At 40.5% G+C, this 24,666-nt stretch overlaps 2 protein-coding genes across 2 annotated transcripts; both read left to right on the forward strand.

The window, feature by feature from the left end:
- The first annotated feature begins 26 nt into the window (after nt 1-26).
- On the forward strand, nt 27-18,756 carry rnf121 (ring finger protein 121). Its single transcript, XM_066645181.1, has 9 exons — nt 27-393; nt 3,689-3,726; nt 3,870-4,011; nt 5,163-5,317; nt 7,326-7,433; nt 9,921-10,041; nt 10,854-10,987; nt 15,198-15,299; nt 18,370-18,756. The coding sequence occupies exons 1-9, from the start codon at nt 316-318 to the stop codon at nt 18,488-18,490; spliced, it is 999 nt and encodes a 332-aa protein (XP_066501278.1). The 5' UTR covers nt 27-315; the 3' UTR covers nt 18,491-18,756.
- A 1,196-nt stretch (nt 18,757-19,952) lies between these two features.
- On the forward strand, nt 19,953-23,840 carry LOC136667983 (interleukin-1 receptor type 2-like). Its single transcript, XM_066645182.1, has 5 exons — nt 19,953-20,796; nt 21,067-21,135; nt 22,039-22,089; nt 22,533-22,665; nt 22,825-23,840. The coding sequence occupies exons 1-5, from the start codon at nt 20,772-20,774 to the stop codon at nt 23,000-23,002; spliced, it is 456 nt and encodes a 151-aa protein (XP_066501279.1). The 5' UTR covers nt 19,953-20,771; the 3' UTR covers nt 23,003-23,840.
- The last annotated feature ends 826 nt before the right edge of the window (nt 23,841-24,666 follow it).

Here is a 24,666-nt window from a genome sequence, read left to right on the forward strand (position 1 = left end):
CAAAATATCGGCTGTGTCCCAAATCACTTATTGCTATTATACCTATTATTACAGGGATGGGCAAACTTGGCACGCGTTGTGTCTGCAGTTGTGTGTTCTAGTCAGGAGTTTTGCTCAAGGTGCAGTACTCAGGGCACTCGTATACTCGCCAGAGAAGGGCCCTAGTGAAGGACACAAGTGCACAGCGGCCCTAATGCTTCGACAAACGGAAAAAGAACGCGTGTCGCTGCTGGTGATTGGCCGAGAAGTCTGCTGACCCGGATTGTGTGTGTGTGTGTGTGTGTGTGTGTGTGTGTGTGTGTGTGAGAGAGGAAGATGGCGGGTGTGTTTGAGGTGGAGGTTGACGGTGTAGAACACAACCACGAACACGGAGCCCACCACGACTCTCCTCAGGTAATGGAGACCCTCCGGAGAGACACACGCAGGGAGCGAGAGACCCCCACTACAGGGTGTTAGAGAGAGAGTGTCTCGAGCGGTTAGTCTCACGAGCTCGCTCGCTCGCAGATTAGCCGAGTTAGCTCAGTCCTCTCGAAGCGTTTAATGAAGTGGTTTTATGATGTGGTTATAAGGTGTGGTGTTTTTAAAAGAAAACATTTTCGTGAGCAGTGCTGTCTTTCCGAAACAAAGTCTGTGGTAAAATGGACGTCGTTGTCCGTTGGCGGTCGGTCAGTCAGAAGCCGGACGGTTAACGGCACCGCTGTCACCTCACAGTTCAAACTCCATTTAGGAGCTATACACACTTAACAATGATGGTCCTACAAGGGTTCTTTAGTAAAGAAAACGATTCTGTATTGAGCCCTGAACTCTCTAAGTAACTTTTTCACGATTAAAGGCTTCTTTTCTTGGTGAATGGGTTCTTCAAATTAAAGGAGAACGTGTGTAGAGCACCTTTTTTAAGCGGCAGTGATAAAGGTTCCTCTATTGTTAGAATGTCAAGCTTGTTACAACAGAGGAACCGCTTTTGGTTCCCTATAGAACCCCTCTCTAAAAGTTGCTTTATACGACCATCTACAGCACATTCTCCATCAATCTGAAGAACCAATATAATCATGAAAAGATTTATTCATATGTTCAGGGTTCTATATGAAACCATATCCTTTACTAAAGAACCCATATAGAACCATTAATTTTAAGAGTGTACATTGTGGCATCTCCCTAGGAACGTAGCTGATAATAAATGACGTTTTCAGAGACACATTATGGATGGTTTTGGTCACTAAACCACCCCTGACCACAGCAAAGTGTGTGTTTTCTGTTATGACCCTGGTCCGTGGGTTTACGAGGGTCTCGGATGTGATTTATCTGTGGAATGGTCTACTCCGTTAACGTTAATTTACCGGTTCATGTCGCTTCCCTTGCATTTACGTGTCTTTGTTATTTTGCAGTGAGTGTATAAGGTTTGTAGGTACCTGAGACATAAAAATAACTCTACCCACGCAGAATTTACCTGCTCGAAAATTAAAAATGAAAATTCAAATAAGAGTTCGTAAATAGTGATTTCCACTTAAAAACATGCTCTAGTGAAAACTGTTCATATGGTGGGGCTTAAACCGACGAGGCTGAACGTCTCTGCTCTGAAACAGCAGAGTTCTAAATACAGCCACAAATGGGCGTCGGTTCTGACAGGCAGGATTTCTGATGTCATAAACAGAGTTAATAAATTCTGTGATTTGAGGGGCGGGGCTTCCAGCTGCAGGGCAGCAGGGAGGGAGGGGTGGAAATGGCTTTACACTAATGTCATATTCACATATCCTTGTGTACATTTATCCACGAGTGAGGGCCAAGTTGCAGAGTTACTCTAAGATACTTATTTTGTCTTGAAAATAGTTTGTAAATATGTATTTCCACAGATGAGTTTTGAGGGATTTAATCAAAATATTCAAAACCCGCTGTATCCAGGGAGAGGTATTAACTGTTTCTGAATCTCACCTTCAGGAACTCGGATGTATTTACAGTCCCACTGCTTGTCCAGGAATATGGACACTGCTCATAATAAGTGAGTTCATCTACTTTAAATGCACCCATCCCTGGCACAACAGGTCATTTGCCAATCGCTGTTGTGTAATCTCAACAGAAACGCAAGAAATAGAGCAGAGGGACAGTCCACAAAGCAGTATATCACAGTGAAGCCAGGTCGCTTAAGCCCAAATCAGACTCTCCTTAACGGGGATGTCTGTGATTGTGGGGAAACAGCTCTAAACGCTGCGTTATTTAAGGTGGAATGTTGTGTTTAAGGAGAATAAGAGTGTACTGTACGTGGCTGAAGTATAAAATGTTTGTAAGTGTTTGAAGTCCCACAGAAACTCGTGTAACTCGAGCTGTTTAGTTTTGTAGCACTTACGTTCTGTGTTTACTTTCATGCAGTTAGCGCTCTCCTGAATTTAGAGTCAGTTCCATCTTAAGTAATGTAACTGTAACAGCAAAAATAAGTCAGTGTCACCCCCCTATGGAGCAGGAATAGAGCAACATCCTGATCTCGGTTCGTGGAGTCTCTCCGTTGTGTAAAACAACTCCAGATGCCTTTGCTGTGAGCAGAGAGAGAAAAAGCCTACCCTTTTTTTCATTTATTTGCAGACATGATGGCTTCGTAAACACATTAGACTGGGTTCCAACGCTCAGACAGATTACAGTCGTGAACGACACCTTTTAATCGAAAACGTCCAGAGGGTTGTCCCTTTTAGGAAACTTTGGACTTTCGTTATTTGACTAATGGAGAGAGCCTACTTTGCTGAACACCCTACAGCTGTATGTGAGCTAAGATCTCTATACCCAATCCCAAACATCACCTAGAGGGCTGTATTGCTCCCTGGCACTGGACCGTGGACATGATGAACTGCATCCTCTGGAGTGATCTAATATCACTATCTGACATGGCTAATGTTCTTATGGCAGAATGCAATCAAATCTCCACAGAAGTGTCCAAACATCTAGGGTACAGCATACTCTAAATAGTAAAGGGTGCTGTTAGTGCAGCAAATGGAGTTCCTTTTAATACCTTTCATTTCAGAGGACGTATTGGAAGAGAAAGTGAACAGAAACATTGGGCCACTGTGGCGTGTCGTTCGGCAGCTGGTTTGGCTCGTTTGGTCTGTATTTCAGTTGCGTTGACTGAGGTGTGTGGTTGATTGAAGGGTGTAACAGTGCAGCAATGCACCCAGTCTGCATTTCAGCTAATGATCGTGCATTTTATTCTCATTAGACTTGAAAAATACTTTGAAATGAAGGACAAGGACGACTCCCATTGATCGTTTTGTTGCACCACTTACTAATTACGCTAGGGCTGGGAGGCACGAGGAGTGGAGTGAGTTACTGAATTGTGCTGATGTTTTCAATTCATCAACTAATAACGTAATTACATTTGATTTAATTGTAGAGTTAAAAAGCCCTTTCTCCACCACCCTTTGGCACTGATGTTTTATTCTTTTACTCGTATGTGTTTAAATGATATTTTAATAAAGCCGTTATGTTTCACAATTACACGTTACGCTGTCTGACTTATTTAGGATATTTTTTGTGTCGTTTCTCTTGGTTGGTTCGTCATGGATTTATAAAACAATGTAAAAAAGCTGTGATACGTTCACACACAGCCGAACTTGTAGCAACACGGTGTCCCTTGGCATTATTTTCATGAAAAAAGGTTTGGTTTAGTGGTAAAACCCTAATTGACCAGTTTTTGTTTTGTCTTCAGATTGACCTGTCGCAGCTCTCGCCAGAAGAAAAATGGAGGTTTGTGTCTGTCTTGATTATCCTTGGGCTATTAGTCTGTGTATCACACAAATAGACAAAGTGTTGTTTAACCAGTAGTCCTGTGTGTCCAATATAGTAGTAATTTACAAAACATGGTGTGTGTTTATACTCGTATATGACAGACTGGAACATGCAAGAATGCATGCCAAGCACAAAGGCCACGAGGCCATGCACGCAGAGATGGTCCTCATCCTCATCGTCACTCTGGTGGTAGCTCAACTCGTCCTGGTTCAGTGGAAGCAAAGGCATCCCAAATCTTATAACGTGAGTCCCTTCAGGTGTTTCTACATGAAAAGCTGCATCCATGTAGCAGAGCCACTCTGAGTATACATAGGTGTAGAACTGTGGGTGACTTTAGTTCAGAAGTTCACACAGACATCTAGTTTTATAATATTTTAGATGAATCTGTGAGGTTGTTTTGATAAATGGTGCTCTTCATCCCTTTCTTTACACCTCAGTGGAGGGCTTCTGTAATGATTTCTTTGGTATAAGAGCAGTGTTTCCAAAGTGCCACAGGGGGCAGTGTGTGCCCACAACGCTTTGCCGCCTCTATAAAAAACAGTATATATATAAAAAAATATATAATTCTTATATAGATATGAACAGTATAAAATACATTAAAAAACTTCCAAGAAAAAAACAGGAAACACGACATCACCCTCAAACAACCACCTAAAGGCTTCGTCAGTTAATATTTTTAAACTAGATTTTAAAGTCTGAGCTGATGACAGCGCCCTCTACTGACCGTCAGTCAGTGGCAGATGCTGTAAATACTGCATACTGAAATATTGAAACCTTTTATATTGCGATATTAATTGATATTGAATTATTGTCCAGTCCTACTTTATTACTAACTGAAATATTTTCATATTTTTTTAAATGTATGTTTACTCTTTCAGCGACCCCACACTAATTGAGGGATTTACAGTGGCTGTGGCCTATTTATAGGAGACCCATAAGCCCTCGCCACTAGAGGTCTCTCCTGTGTAGATTTAGAATAGAAAAGGTGGCCAGTCCCTCTTTTAATCATGATCTGCTGTTACGGTGTTGTCTTTTGCATTAGTGAGTCATTAGGCTGGTTCAGTGACATTATCAGATATCTAGTTGTTTTTTGATATCAAGAAGGACGTAATTAAGATATATTTGTATTAAACTACGCTTGAACTGAAGTGTGTTGGCGTTACTTTTGTCAAAGGCTACAAAGTTTGTAATTAATATTAGCTTTAGCCTTTTGATGCCTGTGTGAGTCTGTGCTGCTTTCATTTGACATTTTGCCACTGAGTATCATCAGGAAAAACTAGAGATGTATGTAAATAGAACAATATTTTCACAGACATGTTCTCCTCTGAATTGGTGTCTGGGGTTTTATTCATTTATGAAGTTATGCTAATGCTAATGCACTGCTGTTTCTGTAGTTGGTGACCCTATTTCAGATGTGGGTAGTCCCTCTCTACTTCACCACAAAGCTGCATTGGTGGCGATTCCTAGTGACATGGTTCATCTTCTCTGTGGTCACAGCCTTTATCACGTTTCGCGCTACTCGCAAACCCCTGGAGTGCACAACCCCCAGGTAATAAAATGAAGTGCTTTGTGTACAGCATGTACAAACCGGATTCCAAAAGAGTTGGAACACTAAACAAATTGTGAATAAAAACTGAATGCAATGATGTGAGGACGGCAAATGTCAATATTTTATTCGTAATAGAACATAGATGACAGATCAAAAGTTTAATCTGAGTAAATGTAACATTTTAAAGGAAAAATATGTTGATTCAAAATTTCACAGTGTCAACAAATCCCAAAAAACGTTGGGACAAGTAGCAATAAGTGGCTGGAAAAAGGAAATTGAGCATATAACGAACAGCTGGAAGACCAATTAACACTAATTAGGTCAATTGACAACATGATTGGGTATAAAAAGAGCCTCTCAGAGTGTCAGTGTCTCTCTGAAGCCAAGATGCTAAGAGGATCACCAATTCCACCATTGTTGCGCAGAAAGATAGTGCAGCGATACCAGAATGGTGTTACCCAGCGAAAAATAGCAAAGACTTTTAAGTTATCATCATCAACTGTGCATAACATCATCAAAAGATTCAGAGAATCTGGAACAATTGCTGTGCTTAAGGGTCAAGGCCGTAAAACTCTACTTGATGCTCGTGATCTCTGGGCCCTTAAACGTCACTGCACCTCAAACAGGAACGCCACTGTCAAGGAAATAACAGAATGGACTCAGGAATACTTCCAGAAAGCATTGTCAGTGAACACAATCCACCGTGCCATCCGCCGTCGCCAGCTGAAACTCTACAGTGCAAAGAGGAAGCCATTTCTAAGCAAGCTCCACAAGCTCAGACATTTGCACTGAGCCAGGGGTCTTTTAAAATGGAGTGTGGCTAAATGGAAGACTGTTCCGTGGTCAGATGAGTCACGATTTGAAGTTCTTTATGGAACACTGGGACGCCATGTCATCCGGATCAGAGAGGACAAGGATAAACCGAGTTGTTATCAACGCTCCGTTCAGAAGCCTGCATCACTGATGGTATGGGGTTGCATGAGTGCTTGTGGCATGGGCAGCTTGCATGTCTGGAAAGGCACCATTAATGCAGAGAACTATGTTCAGGTTCTAGAACAACATATGCTCCCATCTACACGTCATCTCTTTCAGGGAAGACCCTGCTTTTTCTACAAGATAATGCCAGACCACATTCTGTAGCAATCACAACATCATGGCTACGTAGGAGAAGGATCCGGGGACTGAAATGGCAGCCTGCAGTCCAGATCTTTCACCTGTAGAGAACATTTGGTGCATCATAAAGAGGAAGGCGCTACAAAGAAGGCCCAAGACGATTGAACAGTTAGAGGCCTGTATTAGACATGAATGGGAGAGCGTTCCTATTTCTAAACTTGAGAAACTGGTCTCCTCTGTCCCCAGACATCTGTTGAGTGTTGTAAGAAGAAGGGGGGATGCCACACAGTGGTAAAAATGGCCTTGTCCCAACTTTTTGGGGATTTGTTGACGCCATGAAATTTTGAAGCAACATATTTTTCCCTTAAAATGATACATTCTCTCAGTTTAAACTTTTGATCTGTGATTTGTGTTCTATTCTGAATAAAATATTAAATGTTGACACCTCCTCCACATCATTGCATTCAGTTTTTATTCACAATTTGTTTAGTGTCCCAACTTTTTTGGAATCCGGTTTGTATTGACGAAAGTCAGCCGATAACAAATATCTTTTGTCTAAGTTTTTGTTTTCAGGAACTGCGTGGGTCAGGTGACAGTAACACCTGTGACTCACTGAAATGTCAAAGATCACCTGTTCGTTGCTTATTTGGCATCAGCTGGTACAGATGACTGCAACTGTGAGGGTGCCAGTCTATCAAGGCCAAATTAACAGATTAGATAGCTTGCTTTTTATTATCTTTTGATGCTTAGTAACTCTCAAATAAAAACTCCTGCTTCTGTGTTTAGATGTTTTACATAAAATAAACGGGCATTACCTAGTGCTGCTGCTGTTTTCATTAGGACAGTGTATTTAATTGTTACTGATGTTTGTATGTCTCTCTCCCTTTCTCTCTAGGCTGGTCTACAAGTGGTTTCTGCTCTTATATAAAATTAGCTACACCACTGGGATCGTAGGATATGCCGTGGTCATGTTCACTCTCTTTGGCATCAATCTGATATTTAGGTAAGTTATACACTCAGAGTAAGGTTTAATACTTCATGTTCATTGGTTAATTAATGATTAGCTAATGCTGTATTACATGTAGGTGTTAAGATAAAAAGGGTTTAAGAGCCAAATGTGTTTCATACACTGCCCATTAACTGACTAACTGTACATCATTACTGCAGTGGGAGTTTAGCACTGAGTTTGTGCTTAAAAAAAAGAGAGGAATGAAGCTGAAAACAGACAAAACACTCAGAAGAGCCTTCAGTGGATTTGTGCTCACAGCTATGAGGCTTTAAGTGTCTGATTTGAGCCTCAGTTTCACTGGATAATCATCTGCTGTGGTGTGCTTCTAAACAGAGTAGAACCGTCTTATTTCACTTCATTTACACCTTTTCTGTTCCTCCTGCAGCAGACGCTGAAATCTACTCTCTCTCAGAAACAGGTTTTTATTGTCAACACGTGTCGGTGTGCGCTGTCGGGCTGAGCTGAGCTGAGCTGAACTGCACAGCGCCGAAAACCCTTCACTCGACTTTGTGCTCCCAGATGTGAAGCTCACACAGCCCGGCAGTGCATCCCCCCAATTCCTACCGTGATAATGTTTTGAGACGGTATGAAACAATGTGGATGTTGTATGGCACACCATGCTACACTTGATATCATTTGAATGACACCATATCTCATGGCAGCTGTTTAATTTGCGAAAGTTGGGAAGTACAGATCATTATCGATGCGCTAAACCCACATGCAACCTTTTGTAGAATCTACAGAGGTTTTAAAGGTTAAAAGGGTATTCTGAATTGCAAGGATTACACAACATGTTACTGAATATCTGATCAAATCTCTTACATTATTACAACACCTGTTAACCTGTAGGTTACTAGGATAATACCACTGCCATCCATAGCAGATATCTGTTACTCTATAACTGTTCTTTATAGTCTTTATAAAAATGAATAAAATAAACCATAATGTTTATAATGAATCTGATTTATAGTGCTTGGCTGTGAGAAATGCACCATTCATGACACACCTACGTTTACAAAGGAGTTTCCTGTAGTTTGACATTCTTTATTTCCTTTCTTTAAATGTTAATTTATAGATTAATATTTTATGAACTTGAAGCTTTGGTGTATACCCGAGCACATTTGGCTAAGCTTTAACTGGATTATGAGGATGATTTCATCTGTGCACATGTTAATGAATAATTAAACGAGGTGTTACAAAAGCTACTAATCTTGGTGTCATCCTCGACTCACACATTTGATTCACCTGTTAGTTTCATTATAAACACATCCTCCGTTCACCTTTGAAACATTGCTAAAAGCCGTCCATCTCTTTCCCAGACTATTGTAACACACTTCTCCCTGGCATTAGCTCCTCACTACTCCATGAAGTTCGGACGGTCCGGAAACCCCTCACCAAACCAACACCACATCACCTCAGTTCTCCAAAACCTCCATTGGCTCCCTGTTAAATATCGTATTCCGTTTAAAATCCTCCTTCTCGCCTACAAAGCTCTCAGTACCCTAGCTCCTTCGTATCTAGCTAACATTCGTTAACCCTACACACCCGAGCGCACTCTCAGATCTCCTTCAGCTGGTTTACTCATCATTCCCCACTTCCAACCTGCGCAGTCTTGGAGACAGCCTTTTCCAGACTTCCAGCCCCACGCCTTTGGAACCCCCCCCCCCCCATCCCCCTCTCTCCAGGAATTCAACTCTCTATCACTATTCAAATCCTGTTTGCTCTTGCATTAACCTGTTTCCTGAAGCCTATAACAAGCTGACCATGTTTTTACTCCTGTTCTCCTTGTGCACTGTTATGTGTTCTTTGTACTTTTCATTTGGTTGATTCTCAAATGTGATTGTCTTTAGGTGTCCATCCCATTGTAAACAGCATATTTGGGTTATTTAAAAATGCCTTATGTTGTTATTATTTTAACCAAATGCAGCTGATAACGTTAGTCCCACTGTACATTTTAAGATGATTTTGAAAGGCAGGACCGTTCTGTAATCTCTGTAAATCAGCATGAAACATGCTCTTTAAATGTATCCTCAATATTGTCCCAGAAAAGCTTGTTTATTCCTTTATTATGATTACATTTATCATTATCTGATGATGATTATCTGGGCCAGAAACATCTTTGTGCAGGGTGCATTTAACTCTAGAGGAGTCCTTACTTTGTGGACGGAAGAGGAACTGCTTGTGTGTTTGTAGGGTGTAAAGGAAGTTTGACTCAAATTTTGAAGTTTGTGAATGTTGTAAAAACACGAGGAAGCATTTACAAACATTTGAGACGTTAAGGACAAAACAAAGAACAATACCTGGCACAAAAAAAAACCCCAACAAAACAAACATTCATGCGGCATCATTTACAGATAATTCAAAGTCCTGTTAAGACATGAATTGGTAAAATGGAGTGGGTGGCTTGTTCACTGGAGTTTTTTTTTTGGTGCTGCATGAATTCTGTCAGATGAATCCTGTCTTTCTGCCATTCCTTTTCAGAATAAAGCCTGAAGATGCAATGGATTTTGGGGTGTCATTGCTCTTCTATGGACTTTACTATGGCGTCTTAGGCAGGGACTTTGCTGAGATGTGCGCAGACTTTATGGCATCAACAGTAGGGGTGAGTTGTACTTGTAGATGTGTAAATATAGTATTTTCAGTCTTTAACATTCAGTGAACTCTAAAGCGATTGCAGTGATTGTGCAGTTATTTACAGATAACTGTTTTACATAGTTGAGATTTTATAGGTGAGAACCTCTTGGGCTCTGAGAGGATACGTCTACTTAATCAAGGAATTAAATCAGCAAATTTTTGGTGCTTTTCCACTGCGTGGGCTTGGCTCGACTCACTTTAAGTTGGTTGTTTTTCCACTAGCACAGCGCCCCCACGAAATGGAGCCTGTGACCTTTTAAACCCTGGATCTAACTGGAATTGCGTGCTTTGAAAACCACAACTATGCGGGTGGAAAAGTCAGGCGCTGTGTGGTGTGTTGTTTGGACTGAACACGGCACCGCCCCTGTTCTCACAGATCAATTTTCCTTGTCTCACGTTCATCTTTCGCTGGAGTTTTTCCTCAGCCACCGACCCAAGGAGCGTCCGACCCTCTTCAGAAACCCCTCGGGGGAATGTTACGAGCTGCTGCTGAGAGTCGGATAAAAACTAATGTGAATGCTGCTGTAACTTCAGATTTAACAAGCGGCTGGAGCTCTGTGTTTCCTGGTGATTGACAGGTCTCTGGCCAATCAGCTCCCTGCAGGGTTTACACCTCACATTTAGTACCAACTCGACTCGCTTGGTGCCCGTACGAGGGACCACGTAGGAGAGTTGGCCAGTGGAAAAGCAAGAGCCAAGCTGAGTCATGTAGGTTCCATGCAGTGGAAAAGCACCATTTGATGTCTTGCCTCTCCTCATATCTTCACTTGTGTGGTTCAGTATTACAGCGCCTCGGGGATGCCCACAAAGCACCTGTCAGACAGCATCTGTGCCGTTTGTGGCCAGCCCATCCTTGTGGACGTGGACGAGGAAGGCATCATGGAGAACACCTACAGGCTCTCCTGCAACCATGTGTATCCTTTACAAGTATCAGACGTTCACAAACGATGGTCTCAGATCACACAGTTCTGTAGTAAATATGGTTTCAGTGGAATAAAGAGTTACTCCCCTTTTGCTTTAGTAACTGATTCCCCTCTTCAGTAAAGGGATTTTACTTGATGTTGGAACATTGTTTTGGGCTTCATGGGATTCGGCCTCTAGAGCTTTTGTAATGTAGCAGTGTGTAATGTTTACATGTTGAAGTAATGGTGCTACACCATGTCTTTAATGAGAGGCAAAATATGATTGTTTTATTCAGACAGTCATTTTTATGTTCCATTAGAATGACACCAGACAAAAGTTTCAGCATCTTCTCTGTGGTCAGTGCAGACTTGTCAATCATCACTGAATATCACTTTTCTCCTTCAAAGTTGAGTGATTTTAGCTTCCCTTCTATTTGATCAAAACAACAGAAGGCTATTAATTAAAATAACAATTTGTTTGAGGTATGTTTCAGGTCTTTTTGTGTCATAATGTGTGTAATTTATGTCATATCTGTGATTCATTTGCCACAAAGTAAAAATATGGAGTGAACACCCAGATTCAAAATGTTTTGCCTGGGGTCAGTAGTTCTCCAAATACGAACTGTGTTGTTAGTAAAAACGAAATAATAAAGAGGAGAAAATACCATTTATTCTTGTAATATGTATAAATGCATTGAGCAAAATGTATTGTGTATTTAAAGGCTAAGCACCACTTAATGGACCTCCATGAACATTCCACATTATTGTAGTGACTGACAGATATAAGTATGAATTAAAATGAAAATAGCAGCTTAATTTGCTTTAAAACTGACAATTTTATTAAACTGATGGAAAAACCCGAGCTCGCTACGGAAATTCTCGAACGCGACCGTGACGTCACTGGTGGACAACAGCCGAACAACGCCGCGGTAAAACACCGTTATGACTGACTGTTATGACAGTATCTAGCTAAATAACCAACATTATTCATGACAATAGCCTAGCAATAAGCTAAACTCAAATTTAGAGGTACCGTTATTCTTGTAAATGTGATCGAAGTCGAACTCAAATTCATCCGACACTATAAACCTCCGTAATGCAGCTACGTAGCCGAGTATAATCTGAGCCACCGAGTTTAGCGAGGCAAGCTAACGTTAACTAACACCAACTAAAACAGGCGAAGTGAGTGTCCTTACCCTGTTTACCTCCATGTTACAGAGGCTTTTCAACACCTTTCGTTGGTGTCTTTACATGCCCATATTGTTGGAAAAGCGCCAGTGAAATGAGCTACAGATAACGGAGTGAGCGGATGGTCCTTTCCAAAGTGCCCGTTTAAAGTGGACAGATTTAGTCCATTTTCTGGATATTTTGGGATCTTTGGGCCATTTGTTCACAGATGTCCCACTGTACATTGAATGATTGCAGCCAAAAACAACACACCTTTTCCTCATTTTGCATTAAATTAAGTGCAGCTTCTAGAGTTGTTGTCCACCGTCTACGTCACAGGCAAGACGCCTATTAGAGTTTCCCAACACCGTTTGGGGGGGGATCAACGGTCTTTTAAACCTTATTCCTTCAATTAGTAAGAAATAACATGTTTTCTGACTATCAATAAACACAAGTTAGGAACTCAACCTCCACTGTATTTATTTGTTTGACACTTTCACAGAGCTGCTGCTATATGAAATCACCATGGTATTAACAGTGGAAAAAATAGGGGAACCTCCACTTCTGTGCGCAACAAACATAAAATTCCTTGTTTCAGTTTCGTGTTGAGGACGTATGCAGGGTTTTTGCATGTGAGAGATTCCTGTATATTTACCAAAGGCTTGTACTGTTTCCAGGGTACAGACCATTGGACAATAACTTGATCCTTCACTTCACCTTTTTAAATTACGATGACCCAAAATGAAACAATCTCTTTTTTCAGGTATGCTGCACATCTACATGCCACAGGGTGAAAAGGACACCTTTTTTCTTTTTTTTTTTCTTTTTTTAACAATCTACACTGCATACATATTCAAACCTGTAAGCAGAGCAATATGTGGCCACATTAAGATAAGACCATCCTTTATTAGTCCCACAGAGGGGAAATTCAGTGTCACAGCAGCAAAGGGTCAGTAAAGTAATAAAAGAAAAAAGGTAACAAAGAAAAACGTAGTAATTACTATAAACATAAATAATGGGAAATAAAATATAATAAAAAATAGAATATTTACAATAGATGTGAGTGGTTTACTGGGAGAAAGACTGGTTGTAAAGTCTAACTGCAGCAGGAAGGAAGGACCTGTGATGATGTTCCTTAACACACTTGGGGTGAAGTGGCCGGTCACTGGTGGAACTGCCCAGTGCTGTCAGCATCCTCCTTTCTCCCCCCCCCCCCGTATGCACTGGGTCTAGGGGGCTTCCCAGGACAGAGTGGGCCTTCCGAATTAGTTTGTCCTGTCTCCTCCCATCTACCCCAGCAGACCACTCCATAAAAGATGGCTGATGCCACTACTGCATCAAAAAGGGTCCTCGGGAGTGGTCCGTGCCCTCAGGGTGACCTCCTGAGCAGGTGGAGTCTGCTCTGTCCTTTTCTGTAAAGTGCAGTAGTGTTATCCGCACAGTCCAATTTATTGTTGAGATGAACACCCGGGTACTTATAGGAGCTCACCCCCTCAATGTCTGTTCCCTGGATGTTCGCTGGTGAAGGGGAGTGTGTACGTCTGCGGAAATCCACCACCAGTTTCTCTGTGTTCCCCACAAAAATCAGGCCTTCACAATGTGCTTCACAAAGTTTTGTTTGTTTGCTTTTTTAATGTTGCTTTGTCTTTTTTCCTCCCTCTTTCTTCTTATTCTTCTATTTTGTCCACATCCTCACCACACATTTTTCCAGATGTTGACACTGAACCAGCTGCTGTACAAGTGTGCTGCAAATATCTAGTCAGTTTAACAGCATCATCACCCCAGCAATAAGGAATTACTCTGCTCTTCTCAGAATTTTGCAGTTCCATTATTTCCCTTTCCATTGTGTTTGTGGCGATACGAGCAGTGTGTTATCTTGTGATGCTGGGAATGATGCATCTCTGTTTAAACGTGTTTGAAGCCGAGAGAGTGACCTTTCGTGAATTGTGTTGTTGGTTGCTTGTGTTTACCAAACAGGACTATGACAGTCTGAAAGTTCCCCCATTCCTCATTTTTAGTTAATCATTGTTTGTTTAAATGGATTATTTCAGTTTTCTCAACAATCATTAGTCATTGCCTGTTCCACCTGTAAATGTGTTATGACTCCAGTCTCACACAAGGCCACCAAACTGGAAGGGTGAGAGGAAATGCAACTCTGTTCCGAGACACACAAAGCCAGCCACAGCCTGTTTTCAAACAGCTACCTACACAGTGCTGTTCAACAGCTGGGAATGCTAACTGCTAGCACAGCTCCTCCATGAAACAGAGCTGATGTTGCTGCAAAATCCTGTAACGGGAATTGCAGGCTACGTGGTAAAGTCAGGCAGTTTTCTCGTTGAGTGGTGTGTTGTTTGGACTGAACACGGCTCCGCCCCTAGTTCTCGCAGATCAGTTGTTGCACGTTTGTCTTTCGCTGGAGATTTTTGTTGGCCACCGATCCAAGGAGCGTCTGACCCTCTTCAGAAACCCCTTTGGGGGAATGTTACAAGCTGCTGCTGTGAGTCGGATAAAAACTAATGTGAACGCTGCTGTAACTTCAGTGATCTGCATTTCGTAGTGATTGACAGGTCTCTGGCCAATCAGAGCTCTGCAGGATTTACACCTCACATTTAGCAGCTACTCAGCAGGGGTGGAACTGTAGGGGAGCAGGGTCTAAAAAAAGAGACCAGGTCCAGATTTGGCTGGTGGAAAAGCAAAAGAGCCAAGCTGAGTTGTGTAGGCTCCATACAGTGGAAAAGCACCATTACAGTATCAGTTAACACCCACTTTCGCCAGCACTGCGCTCATGTGACGGGGGAGATCAACCCACCCAAAGAGAGTGAGACTAATTGCTCTTTTGTATTCCCAGCCACAGGTGTGTCTGAAGCATCGGGATGGAACTGATCATCTCCGGATTATGGGAACATCGCTTAAAAATGCGTTTTCTATTCCCACATAATAGCAGACGTTTTAATGAAGATAAGATGAAGGCCTGAGGGCACTTGTACATTCCAGTGTTCTCTCACAGAAAAGATGATTTTCAACGGTGTACTTTCCTTAACCAGATTTCTCACAGGTTCCATGAGTTTTGCATACGAGGGTGGTGTATTGTGGGAAAGAAGCAGACCTGTCCGTACTGCAAAGAGAAGGTGGACCTCAAGAGGATGTTCAGTAACCCGTATCCTTTGCTCAGAATTAAACGTATGGGTTTATTTTTAAATGAGTGTTATAGTTTTAATGAATAGCCAAATTGAACCAGATTGAGCACAGCTTTTTCTTTCAGTTTTAGTTCAGTATTGTAATACTGACCAGTTTCACCCAGTGTTCTAAGCTGGAAGTATGCATCGAATTTCCTTGTATGTGCTGTGTGTAAAAGGAACCCGTGTTCTTAGGAGTGTACTGGAAAACTTTGGTTTAATCCCTTTTGTTTTCACGGTTTACTGGCTTAGTCTCATGGTGAACTGTCATTTATTTCCCCTGAAATTTTTGTGTATGCTCTTTTCAGAAATATATCCGTCTAGGTTTTTACCAGGTAGGTGTGGGAATGAGAACCACGGACCACTCAATGACAGCTGAATCTGTCATAGCAGCTGATGTAAACCAGTACTGTTTAATGTGGCATGTTGGGCACTGACTCATGAGCAAAAGCCAGGTCTTTTTTTTATTAGCTGTTTCTTCTTACAAATATTTTTCACTGAAATCATGTCCATATTGTTATGAATATGTTTGAGGTACTTATAGACACATTGGTCCCAGAACCCCCTGCTGATTCCAAAATTTGCTTACACTCTAGTACAGTAACACCTCGACTTACGAGTTTAATTCGTTCTGTGACTGAGCTCGTAACTCAGATTACTGATATATCAAATTTAATTTCCTCATTACAATGGATTGAAATGCTATTAATCCGTTCCAGCCCCGAAAACCACAACACTTTTTTAGTTACGTGTTTTTAATTAAAAACGTAATTCAAAAATAACTTATACAGTGATCCCTCGTTTTTGGCGGGGGATGCGTTCCAAGACCCACTCGCTAAATACGAATATCCGTGAAGTAGAGGAAAGATTTTTTAATGTATTTAACGAGTGTTTGGACTTTTAAACCCCTCCCTGTTGCTGTTAACAACCCGCCCTTTGCATTAAACTGTCGTTCTCTAATGTTTTTCAGCTGGAACTACATGTGATATCCTACCAGTTTCTTTAATAGAGTCATTCCTAAGCTGTGATTTAGCGTCAGTAAATTTCACTCGGACGTGAACAACACAGGTACTGTACGTAAGAAACAGTATATATTGTGTCACATACAGGCCCAGTCTAATACATGTAAATAATAAAAATACTTTTAGTTTACACGCCATAAGAAAGTGATATTTTTAGGCACCTAGTCTAATAAATACTTCACAGTACAATAATAACCATAAACCACACCATTAAAAAACCTTAGTCTAAGCCACGTAACACACTGGTTTTGTTGTTTCAAGGCTAGGAAAGAGTTTATTATTAATATTTTATAGGATTTCATGAAAAGCTTTGGGTGTTCATTATCGAGAGAGAGACAAAAAGGGGAAGATGAAAGCATTAATCTATGCACCAATCACATTCGTCGTCTCTCCAGTTGCCCCAATCACAGGTCATCTTACAACACACTCTGTCAGCAAGAAGTTACCGTGCAGTATAATGCACGTCGTCTGCTACCAAGAGGATACACAGGGTCTACTCCATTATTCAGATTAATAACATAGAATAATAAATGAACTAAAAAGAAGAGGAAAAGGGTTTGAAAACGAAATCATAAAGATTTGTGCTCTCTTCTTTGCTGACAACGGGCTAATGATAGCAAAAAATATAGAAGAATTTTATTAAATTTTAATGGATTTAATGAAATATTTTGGCTATTCATCTTTCAAGGTTTTCCTAGATTTTCCCGGCCATAAGCCCCCTGAAGAAACCCGCGAATCCACGAAAGATGAACCGCGAAGTAGCGAGGGATTACTGTAAAGTATAAAAATCGTAATGCAAAATAAAAGGGAATGTAAAGAAATAAACTATTAACTGGATTTACCTTGAAGATCAGAGGAGGTTGAGGGAGTTTTTCTTTTCGTGTTCCATCGCTCAACTTCACTTACTTGCTTCACACTTAATGCTACAAAAACCAAAGGCATCTTATTTCATATTAATTTGAGTTCTTATATCAGTGTTTTACAAAAAATGTCATAAAGTAACATCAGTTACTTAAAAAAAAAAAACTAACAGAAAAGCGTTTTGTTCTGCATTTTTTATCGCAGGAAAATATTTCTCGTTATAATAACGTAAATATATGAACTAATAAGGAAACCCATATGATTTAGTAAGTTTAGGAGAAAATATAATGTGAATCCAGGTCTTTTCGTGGTTTTTGACCGGAGAAGTTTCATTGTGGTGTTTCCCAGTATCCACCACTGACTGCCTGAAAGGGTGTGGTTTTGTGGTGGACCTACGTTTGAGTAAATGTGAAATTATAGCTCAACATTTACACAACATTTTGTTGTTCTGACAGTTGATGACTAGTGAGACGGTGTGTACTTTTGCACAGGAATCAGACGTTCCTGAGTTGACGTGGAGTGGTGATTAAATATGACAAATGAAAAAAGTGGAAATTCTTTCACTTTTGGAATGAAAGGCTGCCACAGAGTGAAGTGGGAGTAAACCCAATATGAATTTTCAGTAAGTGCCTCTGCTTTCCTGGGAAGGATTTACACTTCCACGCATCCCAACGGTGTCAGGTGGAGATCTGCTCCAATGCGGAGTGAATTAATACCACTGCCTATAGCCCACGCTTTCGTTTATACAGAGGGAGTGAACAGTTGCAGAACACCCATTTATTTCAGAAAGGAAAGGGAAAATGACACATGTGAATACCCCAGCGAGTAACAGGCTCATGTCCGGAACATGGCCGCCATCTTGGATCATGAGTGTGTAGCATATCAACAAAGAGCAGAAATGTCTCAGAAAACAATTGCCACAATCAGATTTGCAATATCTCCTGTGGTTCAAAAGTTATTCCACAAGCTACAGTTCTAACAAGTGATGCTGGTGACCTCACACTAACGCTGCTTTAGACCCTCTGTTGCTGTGCATCTCAAATATCGATGTAAGTATCGCCGACCTGATTTAAGAGGAGGAGAGGATTGTGGTTTTCAGGTGGAGTGACTGCTTGCGTGCTCATGTACGAGTGTTGATGTGTTTGTCTCTTTAACTGATTTCTAAAAGATGGGAGAGGCCTCACGTCATGTACGGACAGTTACTGGACTGGCTTCGCTATCTTGTGGCCTGGCAGCCGGTGATAATTGGACTCGTACAGGGTATCAACTACATCTTGGGACTGGAGTGAATCGAGGCAGACCGGTGCGTTGGGCGCAGACGTTCGTGGCAGGAGGGGACGGACATGTCTTTGGCTCCAAGGACACTGGAACTGAAACTTAATTTCCAATGTGTAATGTACTGTATATAGGCACACTCTGTGCTTGTGTATTTAAAGAAACTAAATTTAAATTGAATTCTGCTAGCGGTCTGGCATTGGATGCTTTTGTTTGTTTTGTTTTTTTTTTTTGTTGGACCTCCTGATGCGTGGACGTTGTTTTGGAATCAACCGGTTTAACGTTTTAGGACATTTTTTTATTTTGTTTAGTCTTTTTTTTTTTTTTTTGTTTCTAAAGAAGGTTCCGACTCGTCTTAATGGGCTTTTTAATTTTAATTAATATCCTTAAGAGTTAACACACATTTAACACATCATCTTTTTATCGGTCTTCGTTAGCTTTCCTCACTAGTGACACCCAGTATATGTTTTTATATTTAATCCACCATCTTTGGGGTCTAATGTCCGTGGGAGGATACACGTGGAAAGCCCACAGATCAATACGTTAAGCTACAGGCTGTGAATCTGTTTCGTAGTAATTGAGAGTGCATGAGTGTGTACCCGTGAGTAAGGGACTCCTGAAGGTTTGGGCTCTGTGTGCAACCTGAAGACTGAAAGCAGTGGGTTTGTTTTTAAACACCCCGCCGTCCTTCGTTATCAAAGGTACTTTTTAAAACTGTACAATGCACAACTGAATTAGATTTTGTCCAAACATTGTACGTGATCCTCTTTATTTCCAGTGATGGTCCTTTTTGGGTTTAATGAGTGAATCGTTCTGTGACTTTCACTTTTCCTGAATGTGTATTCTTACTTGGGAAGGAGGGCAGCAGCCTTTTTAAGGTGGGGACCCACACATTCCAGGAAAGTTAACTACCTTTGGTTAAACCTTAGGTAACTTCCCAAAAATTCCTCAAGGGGTTTATCTTGAAATTTTTATTACATTTAGAAGAAGCAGTTTAACTTCTTAAATATGTCCTCAGCCGTCAGATTTGAGCTCTGTAGTGTGTCATCTTAATTTATCATTAATTTATCGGTTGTAGCCCGTATCCAGTGTTCTCCATGTCTCATGGATGTGAAGCAGTTTGAGGGTCTTTCTCATCAACACAAGTAACTGGGAACGTAAAATGACTCAAATGTAATGTTTTCTTTATTTCTTTATAGGTCGTATCAAATGATTAAAAACAAACCTAAGCTATTTCATTCATTTAAAAATATATTTTTGGTAACTTTTCCAGTATAAAATTTCTGTGGGAAATTCCTATTACAGCAACACAATGAAATCTATGAATAAATATGCAAATGTTTTTTATTTCCATTATTTAGATTAGTAACTGTGGGTACTTGGTTTTAAATTAATTTATTTTTAAATTATATTTAATTAATAGTTCTTTCCAATTACATAATTACAATGAACCTCCCTTTAGCACACAACAGCAACAATTGTTTAATGAGAGACACGAAGCTGTTCAACTGAACATCCTAGCGTGTTGAAAGAGAATGCAAACTGTCCTGATCTGTCACATCAGTCGCCGGACACCTGTCCGTCAGCATCATGGGCATTTGTGGGGGAAAGGGGCTGTCGTACCCACCCAGAGACTGGGGCCAACTTGACTGAGGTATTACTTGGAGAGCCTATGTTTTGCTGTAGACACTTCTTCTGTACAAATTAGTACAGCAAAATTTGTTATACACCGATCAGCCATAACATTACTACCACTCAGGGCTGTATGTTCACATCGTAGTTCTGCAGACTGTTCCTCAGTGGTCAGGACCCACACAGAGCAGGTGTTATTCGGGTAGTGGATGTTTTTGGCTAGTGGCTATGTCTCAGTCCAGCAGTGACACTGAGGGGTTTAAAAACTCGAGCAGTGCTGCTGTGTCTGATCCACTCCACCAGCACAAACAGACGGACCACGGTCAGTGATTGTAGAACTGCAGCATGCTCCTGAGTGGTCGGTGGAGTGAAGAGAATGGTGAGTCGAGAAACGAGGTTGTTTTAATGACTAAGCAGATTAATTCATTCTTTTTTTTTCTCCAGGTGATGGTTAGTCATAAATCAAGAAAAAAAAAACGCTGGAGTGTGTTATGGCTGTATCTATAGAGGTTTATTTTTCTGAACTGACGTAAAAACAGTGATGTCTTTCTGCCACTTCCCTTTTTTCTTCGGAAACACACTTGAGGCGGAGTTAAAGTTCTCTCTGTGGGTGTCTTTATATAAACCCTGTAAACGTTCATCAAATCACACACAGAGGGCAGCATGACTCGGACACACACCCTCACAGGTAAATACCAAACCTTTTAAACATTTCCTTCTGCCTCAGGCAGGGTTTTAAAGCCTCGGTTTACTGTGTTGTGACTTTATTAGTTGCAGGATGTCAGTTTCTATATGGACTCTGTTGCCTTTTGAATGGTTAATTCCTTCTTGAACTCTGGTGTGAGGCAGAAATTGGCGCTTTTACAATGTTCTATTGAAGGTGGAATGGAAGGCTTCAGCTTCATGTGGCTACCCCCAGAGCTCAGTGTATAAACTGACTGTGTTTTTCTCTCTGTAGGGACAGATGTTGGGTGCTATGTGCCCCTTGTCCTGCTCGTGTTGTGTCATTTAGTCAACGCTGACTCTGGTAAAATTTAAGCTCTTAATTCTTGTGTAAAATTCTTGGTGCAAAAGTTTGAACACCTGAATTTTTATATTTTAATTTCTTTAATAAAAATAACACATTTCACACTTAAAGAAAACTATTAAATAGGAATATTTCCTACAATTTCAGTGCACCATTTCTTTCCTTTCTGAGTTAACACAGAGGGGCAGGGATGATGTAAGACATCAGACATTCACAATCAGATAAAGGTCACTTGACCAGAGGTGTGCGTTTAACTTTGCATTTAACTTTGTTATTAATTATTACTGTGTTTTGATTGGCTGCTGACTGAGTTTAAAAGGTTTTTTCATGATCTTTTGAGATGCTTTCTATTTTTTTTTTTAGTATATATATTTATATAATTCCCAAACAAATCACTATAATTTTATAGAACTTTGACTGAGGATGATTTCCAAAGAGTTTAAAAAGAAAAACAACGTATTAAAGTTGGTTTATTCTACTACAATGCGCTAAATCAGAGTGGAGGTGGTGTCCGTGGAAACCACACACTTCTAAAACACACAGAAATAATGTTATTTCACTAGATATTTTACAAATGCATGGCACAATTCCATTTGTAAATTCACTCTAAGACGTTTGACATTGCTTTAATTAATTTGTCTCAGAAAACATTTGTTGGTCGAGCCTCAGAATACAGACAAATCCAACATTCATTCATTCATTGTCTATAATGGCTTCATCCTGATTGCAGCTTGAAGCTTTTCATATGGGATTTTTCCCCCCCTTAAAGGACCATTAGGTAAAATTTGGGTCATTTTTGGATTGGCTGTGCGCTAGTGTCCACAAGGTGTGTGTGTGTGAGTGTGTGAGTGTGAGACACATGGTTAACATATTTTAACAAGGTGAAATGTTCTGCTTTTAAAGGTTTGGAAATGACAGGCCCCAAGATTGTTGATGTAGTGCACAAATACGGAGGTAGGAACAATGCAAAATTTAAAGGAAAACTAGATCTTATTTTGGGTGTTTGTTATTTTTTTTCCCCTCCTGGGCTCTCCCTGCAACAGCTGCAGGATATAACTCTATTTTGTACAGCACTGTCCTGAATTTGAATGGTAGGGGTATGGGTTGTTTCCTGCCCCCCTTCATAAGTTACATAGTGCAGTTTCTGAAGTGCTGAGCCCAGAGTAGCAACAAAAGAAGCTCTGTTCTCTCTATTACACACCAGTGAAGAATCACAGTGGTTATAGGGTTAAAACTCTACCTAGTGTTCCTTGCAGTTACTGCTTATTAATGTAAATCTGCGTATAGGTGTTTTTTAAAAAAGCTTTGTAGATTTGTACAGAGGATGAGAACCAGTTCCCAGGTGAGTGTGGATCCGAGATAAATCACTAAAACCGATGCTTTATGTGGATTCTCAGGGAAAGGGTACAGGATTACCTGCAAGGTCCGGCCAGGAGCGCTCGAGAGCGAGACGATGGCGTACTGGTTGGTCGACGACAACTTTGTGGATTCGGTGTACTCGGACGGCAGAGTGAAAACAGTAGAGGGACGGTAAGAAGAGATCGATCCCTCGAGGCTATGTGCTTTACTTCCATTTACAAACGGAGAACTGACTCCAAGAATAAAAGTCTGTAAATATGTTGCGACACTAAAATCGTTCAAAAATCATTTTAATGGAATCATTTTCAGCCTCAATTTTTTTACTTTCAGAAATTCGAGAGGATTGCTGCGGACCACACTGTGGTTTAACAACATCTTACGGAAAGACTTCTCCTTCACGTTCTCCTGCGTAGCGCTGAACCCTGCTGGATACGACCGGAAGAACACGACGGCCATGCGGCCGTGTCGAAACACGGGGAAGGGGATCAATTACGAGGGAAATCTTTGAAATGCACTGGAGATCACTCTGTGAATTTTATTTTTATTTTTACAACCCAAAGTTTATTTATTCTAAAGCCCTTTTACACGTGGCCTACAGAACCTCAGAGATGGACCTACCCGCCTGAACTCAGAAGGCTGTTAACTCTACGTTATCCCTACGTAGAAGTTCCTGTTGTTTTTTGTGAAGCTTGAAATAATTAAATCATTCTGTTGCATTTTAATTTAAAAAGTCATTTATTCTTTTAAAATAATTCACTTTAAGGTGTTGTTTTTCATGATTCAGAAGACTTTTAAGTTATTTTTCCACTACACAAAAGGTACATAGTGCAGTCTCTGCAGTGTTCAGCCCAGTGGCTCGGGGACAGGGGCTCTGTTATCTCTGTGACATGTCTGTGAAGCCTCACAATGCTTTTGAAGCTGCAGTTTTTATGTAACGCCCTTCTGTGGAGGAGAACATCATCCTGATGTTAAAAGTGGATAGTGATCATCTGGTTTGAAAGGGTCCTTATAAACAGACCTGTGTGTAGTGATTATTTTTATCAGTTCACATGTTTAAAAAGTGACATTCGCACTGGAACGCCATGTCCACAAGTATTTATATGCTTGTATATTTATATATGGACTCTTATCACAGTATTATCACTCAAATTTACATATGCATTAGCAGTGGATTTCACTGTCGATTCACCAAAGATTTAACAGATGAATGTCAACGTGGTCTGAGAAATAACTGCACCCATTTTATTTTTATTTTTGGTATTAAATTTGTATGTACGCCTCATTGATGGAGGACCATTGTATTGAATGTGGTGTATGTGCTGATGTCAAATATATATTTGGGTGTAATAAAGTATTTTCTCTAGGATTTCTGGTGTGTGTGAATATGTCTTAATTATACAGATCACGAACATCATTTCAAAGTTGGTTTGGCTCACAAATCTAAATAATAAAAATGTTTTTATAACAACAAGCGCTGCGAGTGGTCCAGAAGCCGTACTGACAGAATAGGTTTACACACTGATATAGAGGGGCCTTCTGAATATTGGCAGCACATTCTCTGATCATATGACACTTATTTGGATCAGATTGGCTTCATTGTGTTTGGAAGAGACCGGTCCAAGTCTAACATTTTTCATTCATTCGTTGTCTGTAACCCTTATCCAGTTCAGGGCAGCGGTGGGTCCGGAGCCTACCCAGAATCACTGGGCGCAAGGTGGGAACACACCCTGGAGGGGGCGCCAGTCCTTCAGTCCTGCTGAATAAGCTTCTAAAACACTTGCAGTTGTTTTTATTCCATGTTTAAAGAAGGAATATTTGATTAATAACGAACTGAAATGAAGACATTTGTCCTCACAATATTCAATATCTGTTTCCCATCTCATATTTTATGTCCATATTGTACAGCTCTGTTAGAAATAGTGGGAGAGTCAATGAAGTCCATTGGCAAAAAAATAAAATATACATAGGTTATGTTTGTTTTGGAACAACTAATTTATACTAAATCACTATTAATATGTCATTTTAATTATTCTGAGTTACACTTAATATACACTGAGTGAAGTAGTCGTATGTTATTTATGTCACTATTGTAATAAAACGGAAATATATTTCTCTGAGCTGCCTCCTGAACTCTAAAGCACATTAAAATGAGCTTAAACTATTAATAAAATA

The sequence above is a fragment of the Hoplias malabaricus genome, chromosome 15 (assembly GCF_029633855.1).
Source record: "Hoplias malabaricus isolate fHopMal1 chromosome 15, fHopMal1.hap1, whole genome shotgun sequence".
NCBI lineage: Eukaryota > Metazoa > Chordata > Actinopteri > Characiformes > Erythrinidae > Hoplias > Hoplias malabaricus.